The sequence below is a fragment of the Hippopotamus amphibius genome, chromosome 14 (assembly GCF_030028045.1).
Source record: "Hippopotamus amphibius kiboko isolate mHipAmp2 chromosome 14, mHipAmp2.hap2, whole genome shotgun sequence".
NCBI lineage: Eukaryota > Metazoa > Chordata > Mammalia > Artiodactyla > Hippopotamidae > Hippopotamus > Hippopotamus amphibius.
In genome coordinates, this window is record NC_080199.1 from 56,248,710 (window position 1) to 56,269,807 (window position 21,098).

Here is a 21,098-nt window from a genome sequence, read left to right on the forward strand (position 1 = left end):
TTTAGAATTGAGGCATTTATGTAGTTCCAAAAGCTACAAGAAAAATTAGAAGCTATTTCTCTATCCTTCTTTACCCTCTTTTTTATTGAATTCACAATGACTTTTAAAGACTATAAAGGCATTAAAGATAGTTAAAACCATTAGACATCCTGCTTTACTTAGAATTTAACCAAAAAAAAAAAAATTAAAGAATAAAATAGGAAACCTGGTTTATTTACCTGAATAATACGTGTCTCACTCGCTCTTAAGATCATAATGAAAGAGAGGAAATCCTTAGAGTTACACCATATATTGATAGTATAGCAAAAAAATTAAACATGCGAGAGGTGATATTTATTCTGATAAATATCAAATTGATTCAGTCAGTCCATTGACACACAGAGATTTCTGCGGTGCTGTGCCAGTCATCAGAGCCAGGGGTGTACTATGATTTAATGGTACCTCTCTGCTGCATTTGATGAGCTGTCCTAGAAGAACATTTTGAAGCAATAAAGCATCCATTTGGCTCCTAAGTAATGAGGGAGGCATTGCTCTTTGCATTAACTATTTATTGAGGAAGAGGAGTGACCGACTGCTAATAAGCTTTATCCAAGGAGCACAGTAGCAAACAGAAGAAAACGCAAAAGTGAGGTTCTGTTCAATTTCATATGCAATTAACAAATACCCAGTGCTGAACGGTGTTGTCCACGTGACTTCTGGCTGGCTGTATTTAAGCACGAGTGCCTGTCCAGTGTATTAAAAGCCCCTTGGTCTACGGAAGGATTGTTTACCCTAAACTAATGAGAGATGAGAGGAGGCAGTGACTGGTGAGTAGCTACAACTGCACTGAGCTCTATAGCTTTGAATAATTTTTATTCAAATATTTTATTTTCTAAGATGAACACGAGTGATTCAGGGTTACTAGTTTACTCCTTTGGGGAAGGGTTCCTTTTTCTTTTAAGATAATTATTGCTTTTCCATAACTTGAGGAATCTGCTCTTTAATGCAATCTGTAGCTGAGCACTGGCTTCTAACCTGGGAAAATTTCTAATTTGCTCTATAAGTAAATATATAATTTCTTATTTGGAAATAGTTTCCAAGTAGGAAAGTAACATTTTGCTTTTCTTTCACAAGTGAATAAATTGTCCCTTCTTTGCAGTAAATGCTTAGGATTTAGCAACTTCAAGATTACAATCAGAATATTGTATTCACACATAAATGGGGCCTGCTTTCAAGTCACTTTAGAATCTTACTTGGAAGCACTTTTGGTGCTATAATAGCATGAAATTTTTATTCCTCTTGTTTTAAGGTTCTTGATATAATCAATTGCCTTCTTTAGTAACATGAAAAAAAGTGAAAGTCACAATTATTTTCTTCCCTTAAAGCCAACTAGAGGACTTATGTGCTAATTCCTCTTCCCTGCTCTCACTAAAAAGGAATACAGTGGAGTTCTACACAGTGGGAAAAAAAAAATCCATCACGTAAATCATATTAAAATAGGCCAAGGAAAGGATCTGTAAACCCAACATTATTTAAAACAAAATAGTCGTGGTACTATTATAAACTGATTATGAAATCATTTAATATTGCATTCCTTTGATGTTCAGTTTTTTTAAATTTCAAATTTGAAAAATATGTGTTAATTTAAGCTTACTATGAATTATTTTGAGTTATATTTAGAATCAATTTTCAGGATATATTACATGAAATAAGAATACTCTGCTTATCTGAGTTCATAGCGTTGGGCAAAGGGCTAAAAAGCCTGAGAAGTAAATAGCAATGAGATCAAAGACAAGAAGAGCCTCCTCAGAATTTTTCTTTCCTTGACCACATTGTATCACACTGAGAACTAAATCCATTTACCTTACAGAGAATCTTACTTTCTTCATCAAGGAAGTCAGGACTCCAGAGGTTAGAAATGGAATCACCTTGTAAGGTGTTAGGTCTTGCAGTAATCTCTCTTTGTTGGTTAATAACAATCATTAGGTTGAATTATCCCTTTCAGATAATCACTCCATTCAGAAGACTAATGCTGTGCGCTGAGAACAGGAAAGAGATGGAGGATTGGATCAGCTCACTGAAGTCTGTACAGACCAGAGAACCTTACGAGGTAAAGTAGCATCTCTTCCTGTCATCTCATGTTCTTAGAGAATAAATGTGAACCGGAGCGCTAAAGCTATATTCTGGAAAAAAAAAAAAAATAAGCGTAGATTCATTCAGCAACTTGTTTAAACCTGATAGTGAATTTTTTTTTTTTTAGTTAAAGCAAAGTGTTTTAGTTTAAAAATTATGGATTTGAAATTTTAATCATAATTATATACATTCCAAATGTAGTCCTGTTCTCTTGTTTGGCAAATTTGTCTCATTTCTAGGTGGCCCAGTTTAACGTGGAACATTTCTCAGGGATGCATAACTGGTACGCCTGCTCCCATGCCCGACCCACTTTCTGCAACGTCTGCCGAGAGAGTCTTTCTGGAGTCACCTCCCATGGCCTGTCCTGTGAAGGTACAGTAGCATCCAGAGTGTCTTCATCCTCGAACACTGACCTTACTGTAAACACACCGCCACTGGTACATCTGTGAACAGAGAAACATCATCACAGGAAGACATTTCCCTTGGATGGAAGCAGTAGCTGGGAGCATCTCAGTGAGACCAGAGTGTTTTAATTTTACTGTGGCTTAAAGTGAAGCTCCGTTGTATATATCCACATCTTCTTTATCCATTCATCTGTCAATGGACATTTAGGTTGCTTCCCTGGCAAAAGGAATGAAATTGAGCTATTCATAGTGAGTTGGATAGACCTAGAGTGTGTCATACAGAGTGAAGTAAGCCAGAAAGAGAAAAACAAATACCGTATGCTTAACACGTATATACGGAATCTAGAAAAATGGTACTGATGAACCTAGTGGCAGGGTCGGAATAGAGATGCAGATGTAGAAAACGGACCTGAGGATACCACGGGGAGGGGAAGCTGGGACGTAGTGAGAGAGTAGCATCGATACATACACACTGCCAAATGTAAAATAGATAGCTAGTGGGAAGCTACTACAGAGCACAGGGAGATCAGCTTGATGCTTTGTGAAGACCTAAAGGGGTGGGATGGGGAGGTTGGGAGGGAGGCTCAAAAGGGAGGAGATATGGGGATATATGTATATATGTGGCTCTTTCATTTTGTTGTACAGCAGAAACTGACACAATACTGTAAAGCAATTATACTCCAGTAAAGATAAAAAAAAATAGTGAAGCTCCACACACATAGGACCAACTTGGGAAATATTTTGGCTCCGGATAAGATAACCTAAAATCATTTGAAGGAAGTATAAATCAAAATGTAGCGTTTCCCTCCTGAGGAACTAGCAACTACTATTAAAGAAAATTCTTTAAATTTTGTGTATCATTCTAATTTTCCAGTATTCTTTTTCTGTTCTGTTTGATTGTAGAGAACAAAACTTTCTGTGAGGACAGTGTATATTCTTTGGCAGGATTTCAGTTGTTACTTATGTTGCATTGTTTGTTTTATTTCATTTCTGTTCAATTTAAATGGATGTCATCATTTTACTTGTAGATTTCGTTACAGTTTTCTAAAAATAAGATCTATGCTGTTCTCATCTCAGGATTTGTGGGTTATTTTTAAATTTAAGAGCAGTGACCACTTAAAAGAAATATATTAATAGTTACCAGGAGAAAACTCATACCTTCTTTAGATTTATTTACTTTAGTACCTCAGTGATTCCATCACTGTATACTACTTTTTGAACTACATATAATACTCTTATTTAGCTTTTCTCTCAAATATAAAAAAATTCTTAGGTAATTTTGTAATATAACTATATTATAATTAAATAATAAAATGTCACAGTTTTAATACATTTTATTTATTTTTTTAATTAAAAAAAATTTTTTTTAAATACATTTTAAATTATAAAATGCAACATATGTCAGTATTTTGACACAGCCTAGTGGGTAAGAATAGAGCTCTGCAGTTAAACCCTGTGGGTTCCAATTTCAATTTTACAACCATAAATTGATCAGGAGTACTTTAACTCTTTTAGACTTTTGCTTCCTCATCTGTAAAATGGGGATAATTAGTCCTTTATACTTCACAGAATACTATGAAAATGAAATGAGAGAGTACGTATAATAATGCTACTTTTCTATTCAGATATATTGTAGACATTTGTAACTGTGTTATATAAGAAATTCATCAAGTAAACAATTACAGATTGCATCATGGCCTGATGCATTAAAATTCATGAAAATGAGAATTTGGAGGAGGCATTAAACATTTTTTTAGATTTAAAGAATGATTGCAAACAAAGGTATAATTGGTCTTTATGACTTTAGTGATCTAAAAGAGTTCCCCCAGGGCTGTAATATTATCTGGGGTTATTTTGAAAGTCTTTGTACCTTATAGTCTGTTATCCTCAAAATGCTAAAAAAAATCAGATCTAAAATAGCCTTAGATCTGATCTGTGGTATCCTTCTGATTTGAAAGTTATGCATTATTAAATACATTTAATTGTTTAGGAATTGAAATTAATAGTGGGATGACTGAATATGTTTCTAAGCATTTTAAAAGAAAAATGAAAATTACATTAGCTGGTGAGAATAAAAAACTCCAACATCTTTAAATAAATGTGTTACATTATTCTGTTAGTAATTAAGTTCCTGACTTTTTTTAAGTCTCAGTGATAGTGTTTTTTAATTATCTTTCTAGAGGAATATATATTAGTGTTCATTTTCTCTGCTGATAAAAATTTTAAATCTGCAGCATCTTGTCCATGAGTATTTTTAGAACTGTAGCAGAAGGGTTTAAAAATCCCAAGGGTTTTGCGAATATACAGAAAAGTTGCCTTTTTATTTTATGAGACTGTGGTTATTTAGGATATTTTTATTGTAGACCAAGTTAAACTTCAGAACCCCCCCTGAAATCTGAATAAACTGCTTGCTTGATAAAACTAAGGGCTTAAAATACAAGAGGCTTTAAAAGTTATAACAGAGTTGCAAATACAGGAAAAATGCATTTGACAATGACAACGAATAACGTTGGATTAGGATAGAATCTAGCTTCCAGTGTGTAACACCACCACTAAATTTACTTAATCTTTCTGCCCTTGTTTTCACAGTAAAAAGAGTCTGTACTGATTTGTCTTGTAGGTTTGTGTTGAATAATAACTAAAATCATGATTTTAAAGCCTTGCATATATAAAATATATGAATGAAAAATAGAAGACAGAAAATACATTTCATAAATAATCCCCTAAGTCAGTTGAGAATCTTAGCTATAACTTCAGAGCATAATTGCCCTTCACAGTTACTTATACAGCACTCTAAGAATAAAAAGGTAAGTGATTTTTTTTTTTTAATCAACAGCACCAAATATCTCCACATGGGTACATGATAAAGACTGAATATTGCAATAAAGAATCATCATTTTGTCACGTCAGTGTATTTTTTGTGTTCTGGGGATTTGAAATAATGACTTTACAGGTCAGGAAAAAGTGCTTTATTTCAGAATAACTTGTTTGGAGAAAATTGTCAGCCAACCAAATTAAGGGGCCTAATAGTCATGTCCATTCCTTAGTGACCATAATTATAGTCCAGTTTGTTTTATTTTTATCATTATATGCTATATTAAGCAACTTTGTAATTCTCAAGCCTCATTGCATGAAGAACTTTATTATTACAAAAGTGATTTTTATTTTTAATGGGCTGTTTGATTTTTAATGGCAAAATCTTCAAAAAGCCATGAAATTATACCCCGTTGCCCTCTTTTTACTTCTTTCTTTGCCTCTTAGATTAATATCAAGTACTTATTTGTACTTTAAAAAGCAGCCTGCTTTTTAAGACTAGAACTAAAACTAGAGCCATACTTTTGTGAAATATAACAGGTGAAAACATTGAAATAGTTTAAAAAATATCAAGTAATTTAAAAGTCACTTGTATTGGAGCAAAAGGGAGCCGGTCATGCTAAACTTTTTTCAAACTAAGCTTATTTCCTATGGTGCTGTTTCTTTATACTATTGTTTATCAGCAGTGAAATTCAGTTGAAAATTTGTTTTCTGTATGAGGTGTGTGCTTCGTCACGAAGTGATTTATATCAAAATAGTATGATTTCCAGGAAAGAATTTGTCACTGTACACTAAAGAGCAGGTAAATGAAACATTGCCAATGTCTATAGACTAATATTTTTAAAAGAAAGACCAGCTCAATTTAAGTGCCCATTTATATATTGGCTATTCATGATACTTGAAGCATTCTGAACATATAGCTGTAGACATCTTAGTTACTTTACTTGACCCCTTTGTTTTCATGTTACATCAAATCAGGACAATTTAAAGAGAAATGTGTGTAACCCATCATTTCAAACTTGTTAATGGTTTACTGGTAGAAATTCAAAAACCATGTGATAAGGAGAAGCCTTACGTTTTGAATTTGGCAACAGCTACCTTATTTCCATCAAAATGATCTCTGCTTTCACAGATTTCTCTGAAAAGTCAGAAGCACTTATAACATCAGTATCCATTAACGCATGGATAATGTGTGTCCTTAGAGGGATGGATAAGCTTAGTAGGAGTCAAGTTCTTATTTTTGTAAGCAAGGGTTAATTTTTCAAATAATCTGTGGTTTATGTGTTTTTTCACATATGTGAAATGTCTTGGTTGTTTCCTCTTAATTCTCTTTTGTAGGCACCTTTTTGGTAATATGGCCTGGGAGAATTAGTGATGGGTGTAGTAGGAACATCTCTTCATCATTCCTTTCTTCTACGTTGTCATGTGGTCATCCCAACAGGATGCTTTTAAAAGAGCGCCATCTTTGTGACCCTCATCAACCTATTTCCCACGATGCCTGGATGTTTTCTGGACATGCTTGCTCTTTAAGATTCCCCTGAATTCTCTTGGTTTTTATCTCTCTGGTAGTTTCAAACTTTCGATTTAAGTATCGATATACTGTATGTACAGAAAAAAAGCAAATATCGGAAGTGCGCACAACTTGTTGAATTTTCACAAATTAGACACATCCATGTAATCAGCACCCAGACTTAGAAACTGGATGTTAGCAGCCCTCCTGTATAACTGAGTTTTATTTTCTTCTGTTGTGTGTGTATGTCGTCTCCCTTCTTGTCAAGAACTTATTCTTTTCGTATGTATTTCCTTTTTGTTCTTCTTTATCGTACGTGATTGAATCTCTTTAAATAGCAATCTGTAGCTTGATCAAAGTGCTTCATAAACACGTGACCATATTTGCTTTTTAGAATATCACTGAAGAGTAATAGAGACTTTTAAAAATATTGTTTTCCTTCTACCCCCCCCCAACCCCTTTAAAATTTCATGCTGTGATTTCCTTTCATTGTTGGTCCAAAAGTACATATTCATTAACAATGGTTGACTTTTATTATTATTATTTTTTTTAGTGTGTAAGTTCAAGGCTCACAAAAGGTGTGCAGTGAGAGCAACAAATAACTGCAAGTGGACGACCCTGGCCTCCATCGGGAAGGACATCATAGAGAATGAGGATGGGGTAAGCTCATTCTGTCTCCCCTCTCTCCCCAGCACCTCCGCTCTTTTATTCTCTGCTTCTGTGGACATTAAGTGGGAGCGTCTATTAGTTACATTACGACAGAGACTTAAGTGGGAGTGTTTATTATTAGAATTAGATGGAAGGTTTCGGTTGATTGTGACTTTTTACTTTCACTCCAGTTCTTTGTAGCTGCCTTCAGCTCTTAAATTTCAAGGGGAATGTTGTGAAAGGGCTTAGAAGTGGTTGCTATGCTGGGCAGGAGCCGTACCCTTATCTGGCCAACTAAGTTATTCTTTAAGGCTCAGCTCAGCTATTTACTCGGATGTTCACTCCTCAGACTTTGGGGCCTCCTCTGAATGGTGTCCCCACCTTCAAAACCTTGCCTCCCTTGCATGCGAATCTGATAACACTTCACGGTCACTTTACAATAATCCCTCTACATGCCTTTCTTCTCAGTGAGACTGCAAATCCTGCAGGGCAGGGGTTTAATCTTACTTATCTTTGTATCCCTACAGTGCTCGTGGCATAATAGATGCTCAATAAATGTCGGGAAAATGAATGCATGCCATGAATGATAGATGTTGCTGATTTCACAGAGCAAGAAATCATTGTGTCTCTTCCCTTGGGTGAGAATGATGTCCTCCACAGTCTTTAATTTGACAGCCTTTTCTTCCTGTTGCACAGCTGGCTATGCCCCACCAGTGGCTTGAGGGTAACTTGCCCGTGAGCGCCAAGTGTGCTGTCTGTGACAAAACGTGCGGCAGTGTTCTCCGTCTTCAAGATTGGAGATGCCTTTGGTGTAAAACAATGGTGAGAGCTTTATAATTCTTTTCTTTTTTTTTTTAATGATTTTTTTGGTTTTGTTTTGTTTTGTAAGATTTATTTTATTATTTATTTATTTATTTATTTATTCTGGCTGCATTGGGTCCCTGTTGCTGCGCACGAGCTTTCTCTGTTGTGGTGAGCAGGGGCTACTCTTTGTCATGGTGTGTGGGCTTCTCATTGCAGTGGCTTCTCTTGTTGTGGAGCATGGGCTCTAGGCGCGTGGGCTTCAGTAGTTGTGGCATGTGGGCTCAGTAGTTGTGGCTCGAGGGCTCTAGAGCACAGGCTCAGTAGTTGTGGCGTACCAGCTTAGTTGCTCTTCAGCATGTGGGATCTTCCCGGCCCAGGGCTTGAACCCGTGTCCCCTGCATTGGCTGGCGGATTCTTAACCACTGAGCCACCAGGGAAGCCCTGTAATTATTTTCCATTTACAATCTTTCTTTCTGTAACTTTCTCATCTATGTGATTTAGAGACAAAGCTAAGCATTTATGGCAGAGCAGAGCCTGGTAGCACACGCACCCATTGTAAGGTTCATCTTTTTTCAAGGTGTGTTCCTTCCACTCTGGTTACTTTTGCAAATGCCCTTTTTTGTGACACCTACCCTTCTTATATATTCCCTTTGTCTGAGGACCTCTTTCCCACAGTTTTATTGATTTTCACCAAGCTTTAGCCACACTTAGTGGTTTGCTACTTTCAGCCTATTTTATCACCTGTTGCCCACAGAAAGCCACCAAATTTGGATCGACAGGCAACGTGTAAGTTTGCTACAACCCTGTGTGTGTTCTCCAAGAGAAAGAAGCTGAGTTCAGTGGGCATGCACTGATATAATTTTAATTATATACATTTATGTTATATAAATAAGTAAATATTTTAAGACTTCTTTGTATGTGCAGGAAAGGGGCGAGAAGCAGTCACAGCATAACGTGGAGCCAGTGGCAAAGAATGGTCCCAGCTCTGCCGGACTGTGTGAGGTCTGGGCCTCCACGCTGTGGGAGGGCAGTGAGAGCAGGAACTCAGAGGGTGATGTGGGGCTAAGAGACAGCAGGACCAGGCAGCAGTGAGTGCTCGCCTGAGCCTGGGTGATGCTGTCCGACTAAGATGCTGATTGCCTTGCATGAGGGCTGAGTTATTTGGTCCTGTTTTGAGTCTTGGAAGTCAGCCCCTTTCCCCACAACAAAAAGTTGGGAAACCATTCCTTTCGATAAGCACAGTGACGATCAGCAAATGCAAGAGATGTGCGTGTGATATGTTGGTTTCGTAATCAATGAGATGGATTCCATAGGCCACAGAGGAGAAGTCAATTTTTCAGTCAGGCTTGATAGGTAATCTTGTGTTTCTTTTTTCATTTTTGTTTTTGTTTTTAATTTTTTTGGCTGCACTGCGTGGCATGTGGGATCTCAGTTCCCCGACCAGGGATGGGACCCGTGCTCCCTACAGTGGAAGCAGAGTCTTAGCCACTGGACCGCCAGGGAAGTCCCCACTTTTCCCTTTTTGAATCAAACCTGATTCTCTTCATCCCCACCCTTTTGTTATTCTTCATTGATTGCCTCTTTTATTGACATAGATGTCACTTTTTATTTCTTTTATCCTATTTAATGTCATATACAGAGTATCTTAGATATTTCTTTTTGGAGTTTTGGTGCAGCCCTAACCCTGAAAACCCTCTTCTCCCATTCCTTATTTTAAAGGAGTGCTCATGTAAACAAGATTTTAAATTGAGATTCCATCACACCCAAGATTTCTTTTTTGGGGGGACAACCACTGATGTCTGCATCTGCCACTATTTTTATTAGTCTGCATTTACTGGTCTATTTCTCTACTTCTGGAACTTCAGCTGTTCTTTTATAACTTTTTGAAAAGAAAGCAGGTCGTCTGTGTGATGAGTTATTTTAGAAAGGTTTTATATAAGTTGTCTTTACCTGCAATATATGTCTCTACTTATATTTAGTCAGTAGTTTTTTTCTTTTTTTATTGTAATTGATTTACAATGTTGTGTTAGTTTCAGGTGCACAGCACACTGATTCAGTTATACATACATATATATGTTCACGTATTCTTTTTCAGATTCTTTTCCTTTATAGGTTACTACAAAATATTGAGTATAGTTCCCTGTGCTATATAGTAGGTCCTTGTTGGTTATCTATTTTATATATCGTACTGTGTATATGTTAATCCCACACTCAAATTTATCCCACGGACATAGAAAACAAACTTATGGTAACCAAAAAGAGAAGGAGGAAGGGATAAATGAGTAGTTTTTAAACTTTATTAAGTTTAACAGTAGAAATTAAGAAAGAAAACAGTAGGAGTTAAATTAGGTTTTCTACTTGCTTACTCTGCTCACTCCCACATTTTAAAAATTTCACAAGTGGGAGAGAACTATTATTACAGACTGTAGAAAGGGATGATTCTGGAATGTCTTTCCTCTTTTTTCCTGGCAAACTTAACTATCACCGTAGTAAGAAACCATTCCTGCCCTGCCCTGTGTCAGTTAGACACACAGGTTTCTGGGCCACCATCGCTTTTGTTACATCCCTCTTCATCTTGTACTTCCCATACACTGTCATTTATCTGTTATGATAGTATGTTGCCTTTAAAGTGTGAGTTTCTAACAGCAGAGTATCTAGTGTCTAAACACAGTCACCTGGTTCAAAACCAAACCAAACCATAGTTCCACTATCCTAATGAGTCACCTCATAATTTTTCCAGCTGTTGTCCAATCTCTGGACATAGTTTTACCTTTTCTGTAAAAATAGTGAAGATACACTTTTATCTCTGCTTTTCTCATTTCACATTGTTATACTCATAATAGAGCAAAAGACTGATTCTCGTACTTTTTGAATTCCTTTTACAACTATCTGTGCATGTTCATTTTTCTGAAATCCATTTGGATTGTTAATTATTATAAATCATAATAGGAAATGGTCCAAAGTTAGGTCATCAGCAGAACAAGAATCACTATTAAATTTCAATTACTTTCTCAGAAGTTTTGATAAATACATGTTTAATTGATATGCCAGTTTTCTAAAAGGACTAATGAAATAAAGCCGTATTAAATAAGTGCTTTATGAAGTGCCTGCTCTTACTAAAAAAACATTTAAAGGCTCTCTAGGTACGTACATAAATTATTCTAAATTGCCTAGGTTCTACTTACTATGTTTGCCCCGCTTGAGTGATCTTGAAACTTTTTTTTTCTACAGAGTTAACACATTTGCTGAGTGCCTGTGATGCGTATCGTTTTCCAAGATGAGTGGACCATAATAGGACCTTTTCCTTCTCCTTACAGAGCCAGAAGTCTAGCTGAGAACATAGGCACAGATGTACTTATAACTATACTAACATGACAATATTATGAAAGAGGTGTGAATAAAAAATTATAGGATCACTGCAGAAGGAGCAGACACATTACAGATTGTATTTATTTTCATTAAATTCTGTGAGAAATTTCTAAGGTAGATGTGGTCACATTGCCTGTGGACAATGCTCTTGACACTCAGTGGTTCGCTGCCCTCCTTCCTCTCTTTCTCCCTCCCTCCCTCCCTTCCTTCCTCCCTTCCTCTGCTGGTCTTTCTCTTCTCTTCCTCTTCCCTTGCCTTCACCAGGCATTTATTGACCTCATAGTACTTACCTGAGACAATCATGCCAACAGGCTGCACAGACCAAATCAGATTGCTGTCTCTGAAGTGATTAGCCCGTTCCTTAGAAGTATAGATATTGTGCCAGTAAAGTAACTTATGAATTACTGAACATTTCAGGATGCACTTGATCCTCATTTACCATTTCCTTAGATGTAATTTATACCATAACAAATGCTTGATGTGTGTTTATGATTCCTGAAGGTTTATTTCTTTGTTATTAGGTACATACTGCCTGCAAAGATTTATATCATCCTATATGTCCGCTTGGCCAATGTAAAGTATCTGTCATACCTCCAATTGCACTAAACAGCACCGATTCTGATGGTATGTAGCCGTAGTGTAAGTAAGTGTGTATATTCCTGGTATATCAAATGTCGATATGCACATCTATTTTCCTAGAATAAATAGAACTGTAATTGTTTATTCTGGTTAGTTTTTTTTTTAATGTATTTATTATTTTTTTGGGGGTACACCAAGTTCAATCATCTGTTTTTATACACATATCCCCGTATTCCCTCCCTCCCTCGACTACCCCCACCCTCCCCGTCCCAGTCCTCTAAGGCATCATCCATCCTCGAGTTGAACTCCCTTTGTTATACAGCAACTTCCCACTGGCTATCTATTTTACAGTTGGTAGTATATATTTGTCTATGCTACTCTCTCACTTCGTCTCAGCTTCCCCTTCACCCCCTGCCCCCTCCCAAACCTCAGGTTCTCCAGTCCATTCTCTGCATCTGCATCCTTGTTCTTGTCACTGAGTTCATCAGTACCATTTTTAGATTCCGTATATGTGAGTTAGCATACAATATTTGTCTTTCTCTTTCTGACTTACTTCACTCTGTATGACAGACTCTAGGTCTATCCACCTCATGACATATAGCTCCATCTCATCCCTTTTTATAGCTGAGTAATATTCCATTGTATATATATGCCACATCTTCTTTATCCATTCATTTGTTGATGGGCATTTAGGTTGCTTCCATGTCCTGGCTATTGTAAATAGTGCTGCAATTGGTTAGTTTTTATATAATAATTCCATTTCAATTGCAGAACAGCACATTTAATTTATGAAAGAACATTTTTAAAGTAAGGTTTAACATCGCTGTTAACACAGTGGTGAAATTACAGTGTAAAAGACTTCCAGATATTACGTTTCAGCCAATAAAATAAGACCGTTATTCTGTAACAAAATGCAACCTGAAAAGGTTAATTTTTTGGTAAGCATCTCCCCCCTCCGTGATTGAAACTGTCCATTAGCGTAGCTCTTACTAAAATCTGTTTTCTTAGCATTTCATTTATATTTATATTTATATTCCTGTAAATTCATTCACTTTTTCTAGTATTTTACAACTTAATTGTACGTACTGAAGAACCTGTTTACAACACTGGTTTTGGGATAGCATACTAATAACTTTCTTGTAAGCAAACTATATTACAAAAGGCTTTTACCATAAACTGCTATTAATGGTTTGCATCGATTAAGTGCCTTATGCTTTTCAAACTTTTTATATAAATTATGCCAAGAGGTATCATAGCTTTTATAAGCTGCTGAAGATATGATTTTTTTACCCTGTGTTATTAACAACTCCCCCCCCCCACCCCCCGCCACCAAGCCCTGATAGGTCACCGTTCTGTTATTTATTATAAAATTACAAAATTGAAAAATATTTTTTTAAGGCCTTATCAAGGAGGAGTTAAATATAATACTGAAAGTGACCATGAATCCTTTAGCAATTGTGAATTTATAGACTATGATTGGTTTCTCTTAATAATTAAGTGTTGTTAAGGCAGGTGGTAGATCTCAAATTATCTATGATTAATACCATCTTTGGTATGATTTTTCATTATAGTGCATATTTTAAAAGAGAAGTTCTATGGTCTTAGTATGTAAATAATAAACCTATCTCCTTTTTTGGGGGCTAAATGATAACATTGTTAAAGTAAATAAACAAGGTTATTTATGAATTTATCTTTTTTCCTCTGAAGTTTTGTTAGGAGTTTAAAAAGAGAAAGCTGTACATATTGATCTGGTGTTGTGTTTTCTTTTTTCTTTTACAGGTTTCTGTAGAGCAACATTTTCATTCTGTGTTAGTCCTCTGTTGGTTTTTGTCAATTCTAAGAGTGGCGATAATCAGGGAGTAAAGTTTCTTCGTCGATTTAAACAGTTACTAAATCCAGCCCAGGTGTTTGATTTGATGAATGGCGGTCCTCATTTAGGGTAATTAATTATTGATAAATCTCATTTGAAAAAATGTAGCGCTGAGCATGAAATACACTTGGTTTTTCAGTTGATGAAAATTGTAGGTTCATGTTAGACATCTGTGTGTTGATCTTCTCACACCTCCCTTTTTTCAAAGTTCTAATTATAAATTTTAACACAAACTTTTTGATATTTATATATCTAACTTGTGTGCTGAAAGTTCTAAAATTTGTTTAGAAAATGTTTTAGAATATATCCTACATCAAACAATTCTGTTTGCTTAGCTCTACAAAGCAGATCAACTTGTGTAAATATAGAAATAAAAAAATAACTTGAGAAAATGATTAGTATGGGAGGCTAGTATTGAATTGTACGTAATACAAACAATCAATTATTTAACCAAAGCACAGAGACTGTTGTGGGTTTGAAAGACAGGTCCTCAAGGATTTCAGACTCAGTTCCCATAAATGACAAAAAAGTACTTTTGTTAATTGTTCGTTTCAAACTTTCTGGAATGTCATATAACCTAAAATCTGGGGGGAGAAACTTAAATATATTTTTAAGGAGGGAAAATATGCCTTGAGGCACTTTGAATACATTTTTAGTGTGTGTGTGTGTATATATACATATGATTTCTGTTGAAGAGGCGATGTTGTGTCATCTGACCCAGGGGCCTGCAGTCTCCTTATAATTTACTCACGCCAACTCGGCTTTTCTCTTGGTTTCCACCGTCACCTAAAGCATGAACACAGAAGTAGAAATGAAGATTTTTAGATACCATTTCCTGAAAAGCCCGTTTGTGTTTTGTGATTTAGCACTCTCCTGTGTTCCCTGTTTCTTTCCTCAGGCTCTCTTTGTGCCTCTTTTCACTTGTGTCCTTTCAGAGTCTTCCTTCTTGTTTCCATTGCCTTCTCCTTGCTGTCTCAGGCCCTTCTGGTCCCGGGGTGTTGGTCTGCTTGGTTTGAACCCAACTCCTTCCTTATGTGCTTGTACGTCCCTTCCTTTCCCCTGCATGGCACCTGGCACTTCCTTATCTAGCCTCTCTCCTCACCTTTGTCTCTCCCATTGCTGGTTAGCTTTGTCTCCCTTTCTAGCATATCTTTTTATAATCCTTCCAATATCTTATATTTTTGACATTTATTTTTTCTACCCATCCTCTAAAATTCTAAGGAACTCCCTTTGTGAAACTTCTTGAGATTGTCTCCATATTTTTTCGATTTTCCACAGTACTTGAGGTGTACAAAGGTACATTCACAAGGTGAGGTGTGTCAAAATTTGAGATGAAGGAAGACAGAAGTAAAAAGATTGACCTGAGAACAGGAAAAGAGGAAGCAAAAATACTACTGGGGGTATGGTGGGGGTACATTGGGTGAGGTTTGGTGGGTCTCTTTAGGAACTGCTTGCATTGCCATTCAGGAGTATCCGTGCCCTAGATTCCCCGCCCTGGTTTGTAATATGCTACTCATGGAAATAGCATATGCTTGTGAAGGAAAGAGAAAAATCGCTTCTCCTGACATCTACTATCACTTACCTTTCATTCTCTTTCCTGGGTTCTGCTTCTTTTTTTGCTTTCTCATTTTTCACTCCCCTTTCTTCCTAATTTTATCTCCATTTCTACTTATAATCTCCTTCCCTCTTTCTGATTAAGGTGTTTTCTTGAGTTACACATTGCACTCAAATTAATTTTTATAGTATGATTCATATGTAAGAGTTCTTATATTTAATCGAAACATGACTACCAGTAAATAACAGAATAACAAAGAATTGGGGAAAGTGATTTTTACTTATTTATACTAAAGTAAAATACTTCTTACTTTCAGTTTAAGGTTATTCCAGAAGTTTGACAATTTCCGGATTCTTGTTTGTGGAGGAGATGGAAGCGTCGGTTGGGTTTTGTCAGAAATTGATAAGCTCAACTTGAATAAACAGGCAGGTGGTCGTTCTTTTCATTGCTAGTTAATTTAACATGACTCTATCCAAACCTGCTGACCAGTGATGTATAGAAATGTCGGAGTCCCTATGTCTCAACTTGTCTGAGTCTCCTGTGGGGCTGTCTTTCAGTGTCAGCTGGGAGTACTGCCTCTGGGTACAGGAAATGACCTCGCCCGGGTTCTTGGCTGGGGAGGCTCCTACGATGACGACACCCAACTTCCTCAGATACTTGAGAAGCTGGAACGGGCCAGCACCAAAATGCTGGACAGGTAATAACAAACTCTCTCCTAAAACTAGATCGAAAGTGGCATACTGATATCCTTTTTGTTTTTTTAAAAAATAAATTTATTTATTTAGTTAGTTAGTTAGTTATTGGCTGCGTAGGGTCTCCTTGCTGCACGTGGGCTTCTCTTGTTGCAGAGCACAGGCTCTAGGCATTTGGGCTTCAGTAGTTGTGGCACATGGGCTCCATAGTTGTGGCTCACAGGCTCTAGAGTGCAGGCTTAGTAGTTGCAGCACAGGACTCAAACTCATGTCCCCTGCATTGGCAGGTGGATTCTTGACCACTGCATCACCAGGGAAGCCCTGATATCCTTTTTGATAATTAAAACTGTACTAACGGTAAGCCCGTGAAGGGGTTCCAACCCCTGAGGTCTAGAGTAGAGTCTGGCACAGATTAGACCTTAATAAATATGTTTTTTGAGTTGAATGAATGAACTGTAAAAAAAAAAAGAGAGAAACTAGTTTAGTGAACCCATTATTTTAAAGATAATGTAGAAGGCTGTTAATAGTAATTACTTTTTTTTTTTTTCTGATACTAATTACTTTCAACTGCTCTCTGGCTCAGACAGCTGAAATAGTTAATGGCGGGGTGGGGCTTTTGGTGAGTATAGTAGGTATGGTCCCTTCATCTTCTGGTTTCATTAAAACTAAGAAAGACATATAAACCTTAGATTTGTTAGAATATCTCTTCTTAATTATACATATTAAAAAGGAATTGAACCAACAGAATACTAAAAAACAACATCTTTTCTTAGGGATAAGGAGGTGTAAGGAAGACAGCTTCACATGAAGGAACTATCACTGTTTTTATGGTATCCTCGATTGCATCTCTTAACTGCGTTCTCTCTAAATGCCCCACATATAAAAAAGAAATCACAGTGTGTGTGCCCTGAGTGTTATGGAGGAGGTGTTTAGAATTGGGGTATAGGGAACAACCCGGGCTCAGTAAACAGTAACCTCCATCCTAAGCGGAACACAAATGTCAAAATCTCATTATAAACGTGAGCTAGCTTGAATCAAAACAACTTTGATAGGATTAGCCATCTGTGGAACTCTTCCCGAAAATAACACGATCTCATCAGGGAGCCACCAGTCTGAAATGTGATTACTCTAAAATAAGCTATAACCTAATTAATTGTAACACTGCCTGTCATAAGGTAATGTTGTAATGGCTGATTCTTTTGCTGACAGAATATTTAACAACAAAGCTGGGCTGGCAAGCATTTGTCTGTGTTTATCCCCAACCAGTCTTGAAAGGGATCCCCCAGTAGTTTGGGAGCATAAAGTGGACTCAGTCTCTAGTCTTGAAAAGAGCCTGGAGGTGATTTCCCAGATAACTGCCCGATGCAGTGCTTACCATACCCCACAAGGTATTTTAAATGGCTTTTTTGTTGTAAATTTAAATGCCACCCCCCCAGCCTAGGAAATGCTGTGAGGCATTTCCTCTGCTCTGGATGTGTGCTTTTCCCTTGTATGTTATAGAAATTAACTTCTCCAGGTGGTTAGCCAAGAAACAACAGCCCCGTGGTAAAATTCCTGAATGCAGACCTGTGAAAAAAAAAAGACAAACCAAAAATAAGCAAAAAAAAAAAAAAACAACCCCAAAACAAAAAAACCCAATCAAAAAAAATTAAAGGGGATTAAAAAAGCTAGGACTGTTGTTGGAAACATAAGAATATTTTGTTCCAGTGCTTTCTTTACTCATTTAAGAATACCATTCATAAAGAACAGGTGAAAAAATTGATGTTTAATAATATTCCACATCATATATGCTTTTTCATATATATTAACTTATTTGATCCTCAGAACAGCACTGGCTAAGAAAAGCATTGTTATGACTATTTTACAAAGATGTAAATTGTCTTGTGACAGTGGGAATAAAAATGACTAATATTTTTTTTTTAATTTTATTTATTTATTTATTATTCTTTGGGGGGTACACCAAGTTCAATCATCTGTTTTTATACACATATCCCCGTATTCCCTCCCTTCCTTGACTCCCCCCCCCCCAAGTCCCCCCCAAAAATGACTAATATTTTTGGTCTGCATGGCAATTCTAGTTACTTTACTGGATAGAGTATCATCTTGTTTAGTCCTCACTATACATTTACATAGATGGCTAATAGTATCATCTCCAACTGACATGTAAAAAGGCTCAGGTTTTTATATTACCAATGTCACATAGCTGAAAAGTGCTTGAACTGGCTGTCTGCACCAAAATCCAGACTTTGTTTCCCAGGGGCTTCGTTCAACACTACACACGGTGTTTTTTGTTTTTGTTTTGATATTTATTTATTTATTTATTTGGCTGCATCCAGCCTTAATTGCAGCTTCAGGATCTTCGATGTGGATGCAGGATCTTTCGTTGCAGCTCACGGGCTCTTCCTTGAGGCTCGCGGGCTTCTCTCTATTTGTGGTGCACAGGCTTCTGGGTGCACAGGCTCCGTAGTTGTGGCTCTCGGGCTTAGTTGCCCCACGGCATATGGGATCTTAGTTCCCCAACCAGGGACTGAACCCGCATCCCCTGCATTCGAAGGCAAATTCTTAACCACTGGACCACCAGGGAAGTCCCTGCGCTTCCTGTTTAATGCACATACTCACCAAATGGGTCCTTACCTTCTGCCTCCAACTCTGCTTAGCTGGTACCAGTAAGCATCTCTTCCTGACTTGTGCTGCCTCTTTCTCCTGCTTCTTCAGCTCCAATCATTGCCTATAAAGGGAGGAGGTATAGCATGGGAGGTCAAAGGACATTTGAGTGGATTTCTTTCCCAATTCTTTAACCATCCTTTGCCCAGAGAAGCATTTCCAGATATATGGAACTTGACTTTCATGTTTCCAATTGTGATTTTCCCTATTTGCAAGGTTACAGAGTGTAATTTTTTTGTTACTTGTATTGCATCTGTTTTCTGCACTAGAATACAAGCTTTATTAGAGAAGTCTTATTCAATTTTGTATTTCCAAACCCTGGAATACTGTCACTTTGAGACGTTCAGTACATACCTGTTGCATGGATGAATGAAGGAATGAATGACTTTTTGGGCTGAAATATGTATTTATAGTATATTCATGTCAAGAATTGAATAGTAGCTATACACATCTATTTAGTTTACGCATCCTAACATATAACCTATGTCTTTTGGGGAATTCTCTCAGAATTTGAATTTTTATACAAAGACTTATTAGTCTGAATGATACACTAGGCTCTCTTTATATATTCATGATAATCTTAGGATTTTCCTCTAGGTTCTGTCCCTGGCTCTCACTGTGATATGCTTTTCTTAAAATCCATATGTTCCAGTGCTGCTCTTATTATGCTTTGTGTCTTTGAAAAATCTTTATTTCGTATTGTGTTACTGACAACAATAGTGTCCCTACCCAGTTGTTCTTCCCAAATTTTGAAATCATTTTGGATAGAAGACTGGATTTACCTGGAGTTGACTGTTTTTCTCAAACACCAAATGCTTCAATGTTTGGTTTGAAATTAATATTTACAGCTAATTGAAATAAATTTGCTTCATTTAAGTATTATTTCTGTTAATATTTTCCTCTCAATCCCACACTTACTTTCTTAATGTAAGAAAGACTAATTTTCATTTCATGTCTGTGTAAGCTGACTTGGCAAGACTGTTACATGCAGAATGGTTTATTTTTCATAGGTACTATGCATTTGTTTAATCTAGGACATTGTTTTAGAATTTGGGGCTGTGACCCATTAGCAATTTATGTAATCTAGTTAGAAGTTGCAGTGAGCATTATTTAAAAAGTGAAACAGAGAGGAATAGAAAAGTCAGATGCTTTGCACCTAGTGAAGAGGGGAGGTCTTGTTACATATTGTACATTTCTTACTGTGGGCCGTGGCCTTCAAATATTTGGAAGTCACCAGCCAGAGGATTGGTAAGATATGGAAATCATAAATTATGAATTCAGCATCTTATGAGATTACCAAAAGTCCATCTCTTCCCATGTTTGCTTATTTTTGACACAGTAAACCATAGTTCATGAATATATATGCACATGTGTGTATGTGAGGTGAGAACAAAGTCAATTTATTAAATTTTAAAGGAATTTTTTTCCTTTTAAAAAGACTTTTATTGAGATATCATTGACATACAATAAACTGCATATATTTAAAGTGTACAATGTGATATTTTTTCTCTTCTCATTAAAGGAATTTTAGACCCCAAATTTTTCTCCCTTCAGGTGGAGTATAATGACCTATGAACTCAAATTGCCGCCAAAGGCTTCTCTACTTCCAGAACCTCCAGAAGCGTCTGAAGAATTTTATGTAAGACTTTAACTCTTTACCTATTTATCATTTGAAAACGGGGGTGTCTTGAACAATAAACAACGTGTAAGGTATGGTAGCATGTTCACTTAATTGTAGTTTTTCTTGTTTGGGGTTTGGGCTCATTGACTGCTTCTGGTCGTCTCCTCCAGAGGAAGGAATCCTCACCATCTAGGTTAGAGTCCTCCCCTGACACCCACTCTGGGTGTGTGAGTTCAGCCACATCACTCACCTTCGTGGGCCTCATTTTCACGGACCTCAGCTGTTGAGGAGACCACAGGGTTGGGAGGATTGAAGGAGGTGGTGAGTGTGTGGAAAGCAGCAGGCATGCAGGTTTCCTTGCTCCCACCTCAATAGTTCTTCCTGAATATTCCACCTGCCTGCTCCCTCTTAGCAGCAGGGCTCCAGGGAAGCCAGCTGATGCCAGCCTCCTGTTAG

General features: G+C 37.0%; 1 protein-coding gene across 13 annotated transcripts in view; it reads left to right on the top strand.

The window, feature by feature from the left end:
- DGKH (diacylglycerol kinase eta) overlaps positions 1-21,098 on the top strand; it is a 182,611-nt gene that overhangs the window by 105,202 nt on the left and 56,311 nt on the right. For all 13 annotated transcript variants that reach the window (XR_009049070.1, XM_057707879.1, XM_057707880.1 and 10 more), the window contains 9 exons: positions 1,985-2,089; positions 2,352-2,484; positions 7,394-7,500; positions 8,185-8,310; positions 12,183-12,285; positions 14,020-14,179; positions 15,982-16,090; positions 16,223-16,362; positions 20,576-20,660. Coding sequence is in view for 12 of the 13 variants with exons in the window: in XM_057707879.1 (XP_057563862.1) it covers positions 1,985-2,089; positions 2,352-2,484; positions 7,394-7,500; positions 8,185-8,310; positions 12,183-12,285; positions 14,020-14,179; positions 15,982-16,090; positions 16,223-16,362; positions 20,576-20,660 (1,068 nt within the window). In the remaining variant the exon portion in view is untranslated. The remainder of the gene's footprint in view (positions 1-1,984; positions 2,090-2,351; positions 2,485-7,393; positions 7,501-8,184; positions 8,311-12,182; positions 12,286-14,019; positions 14,180-15,981; positions 16,091-16,222; positions 16,363-20,575; positions 20,661-21,098) is intronic.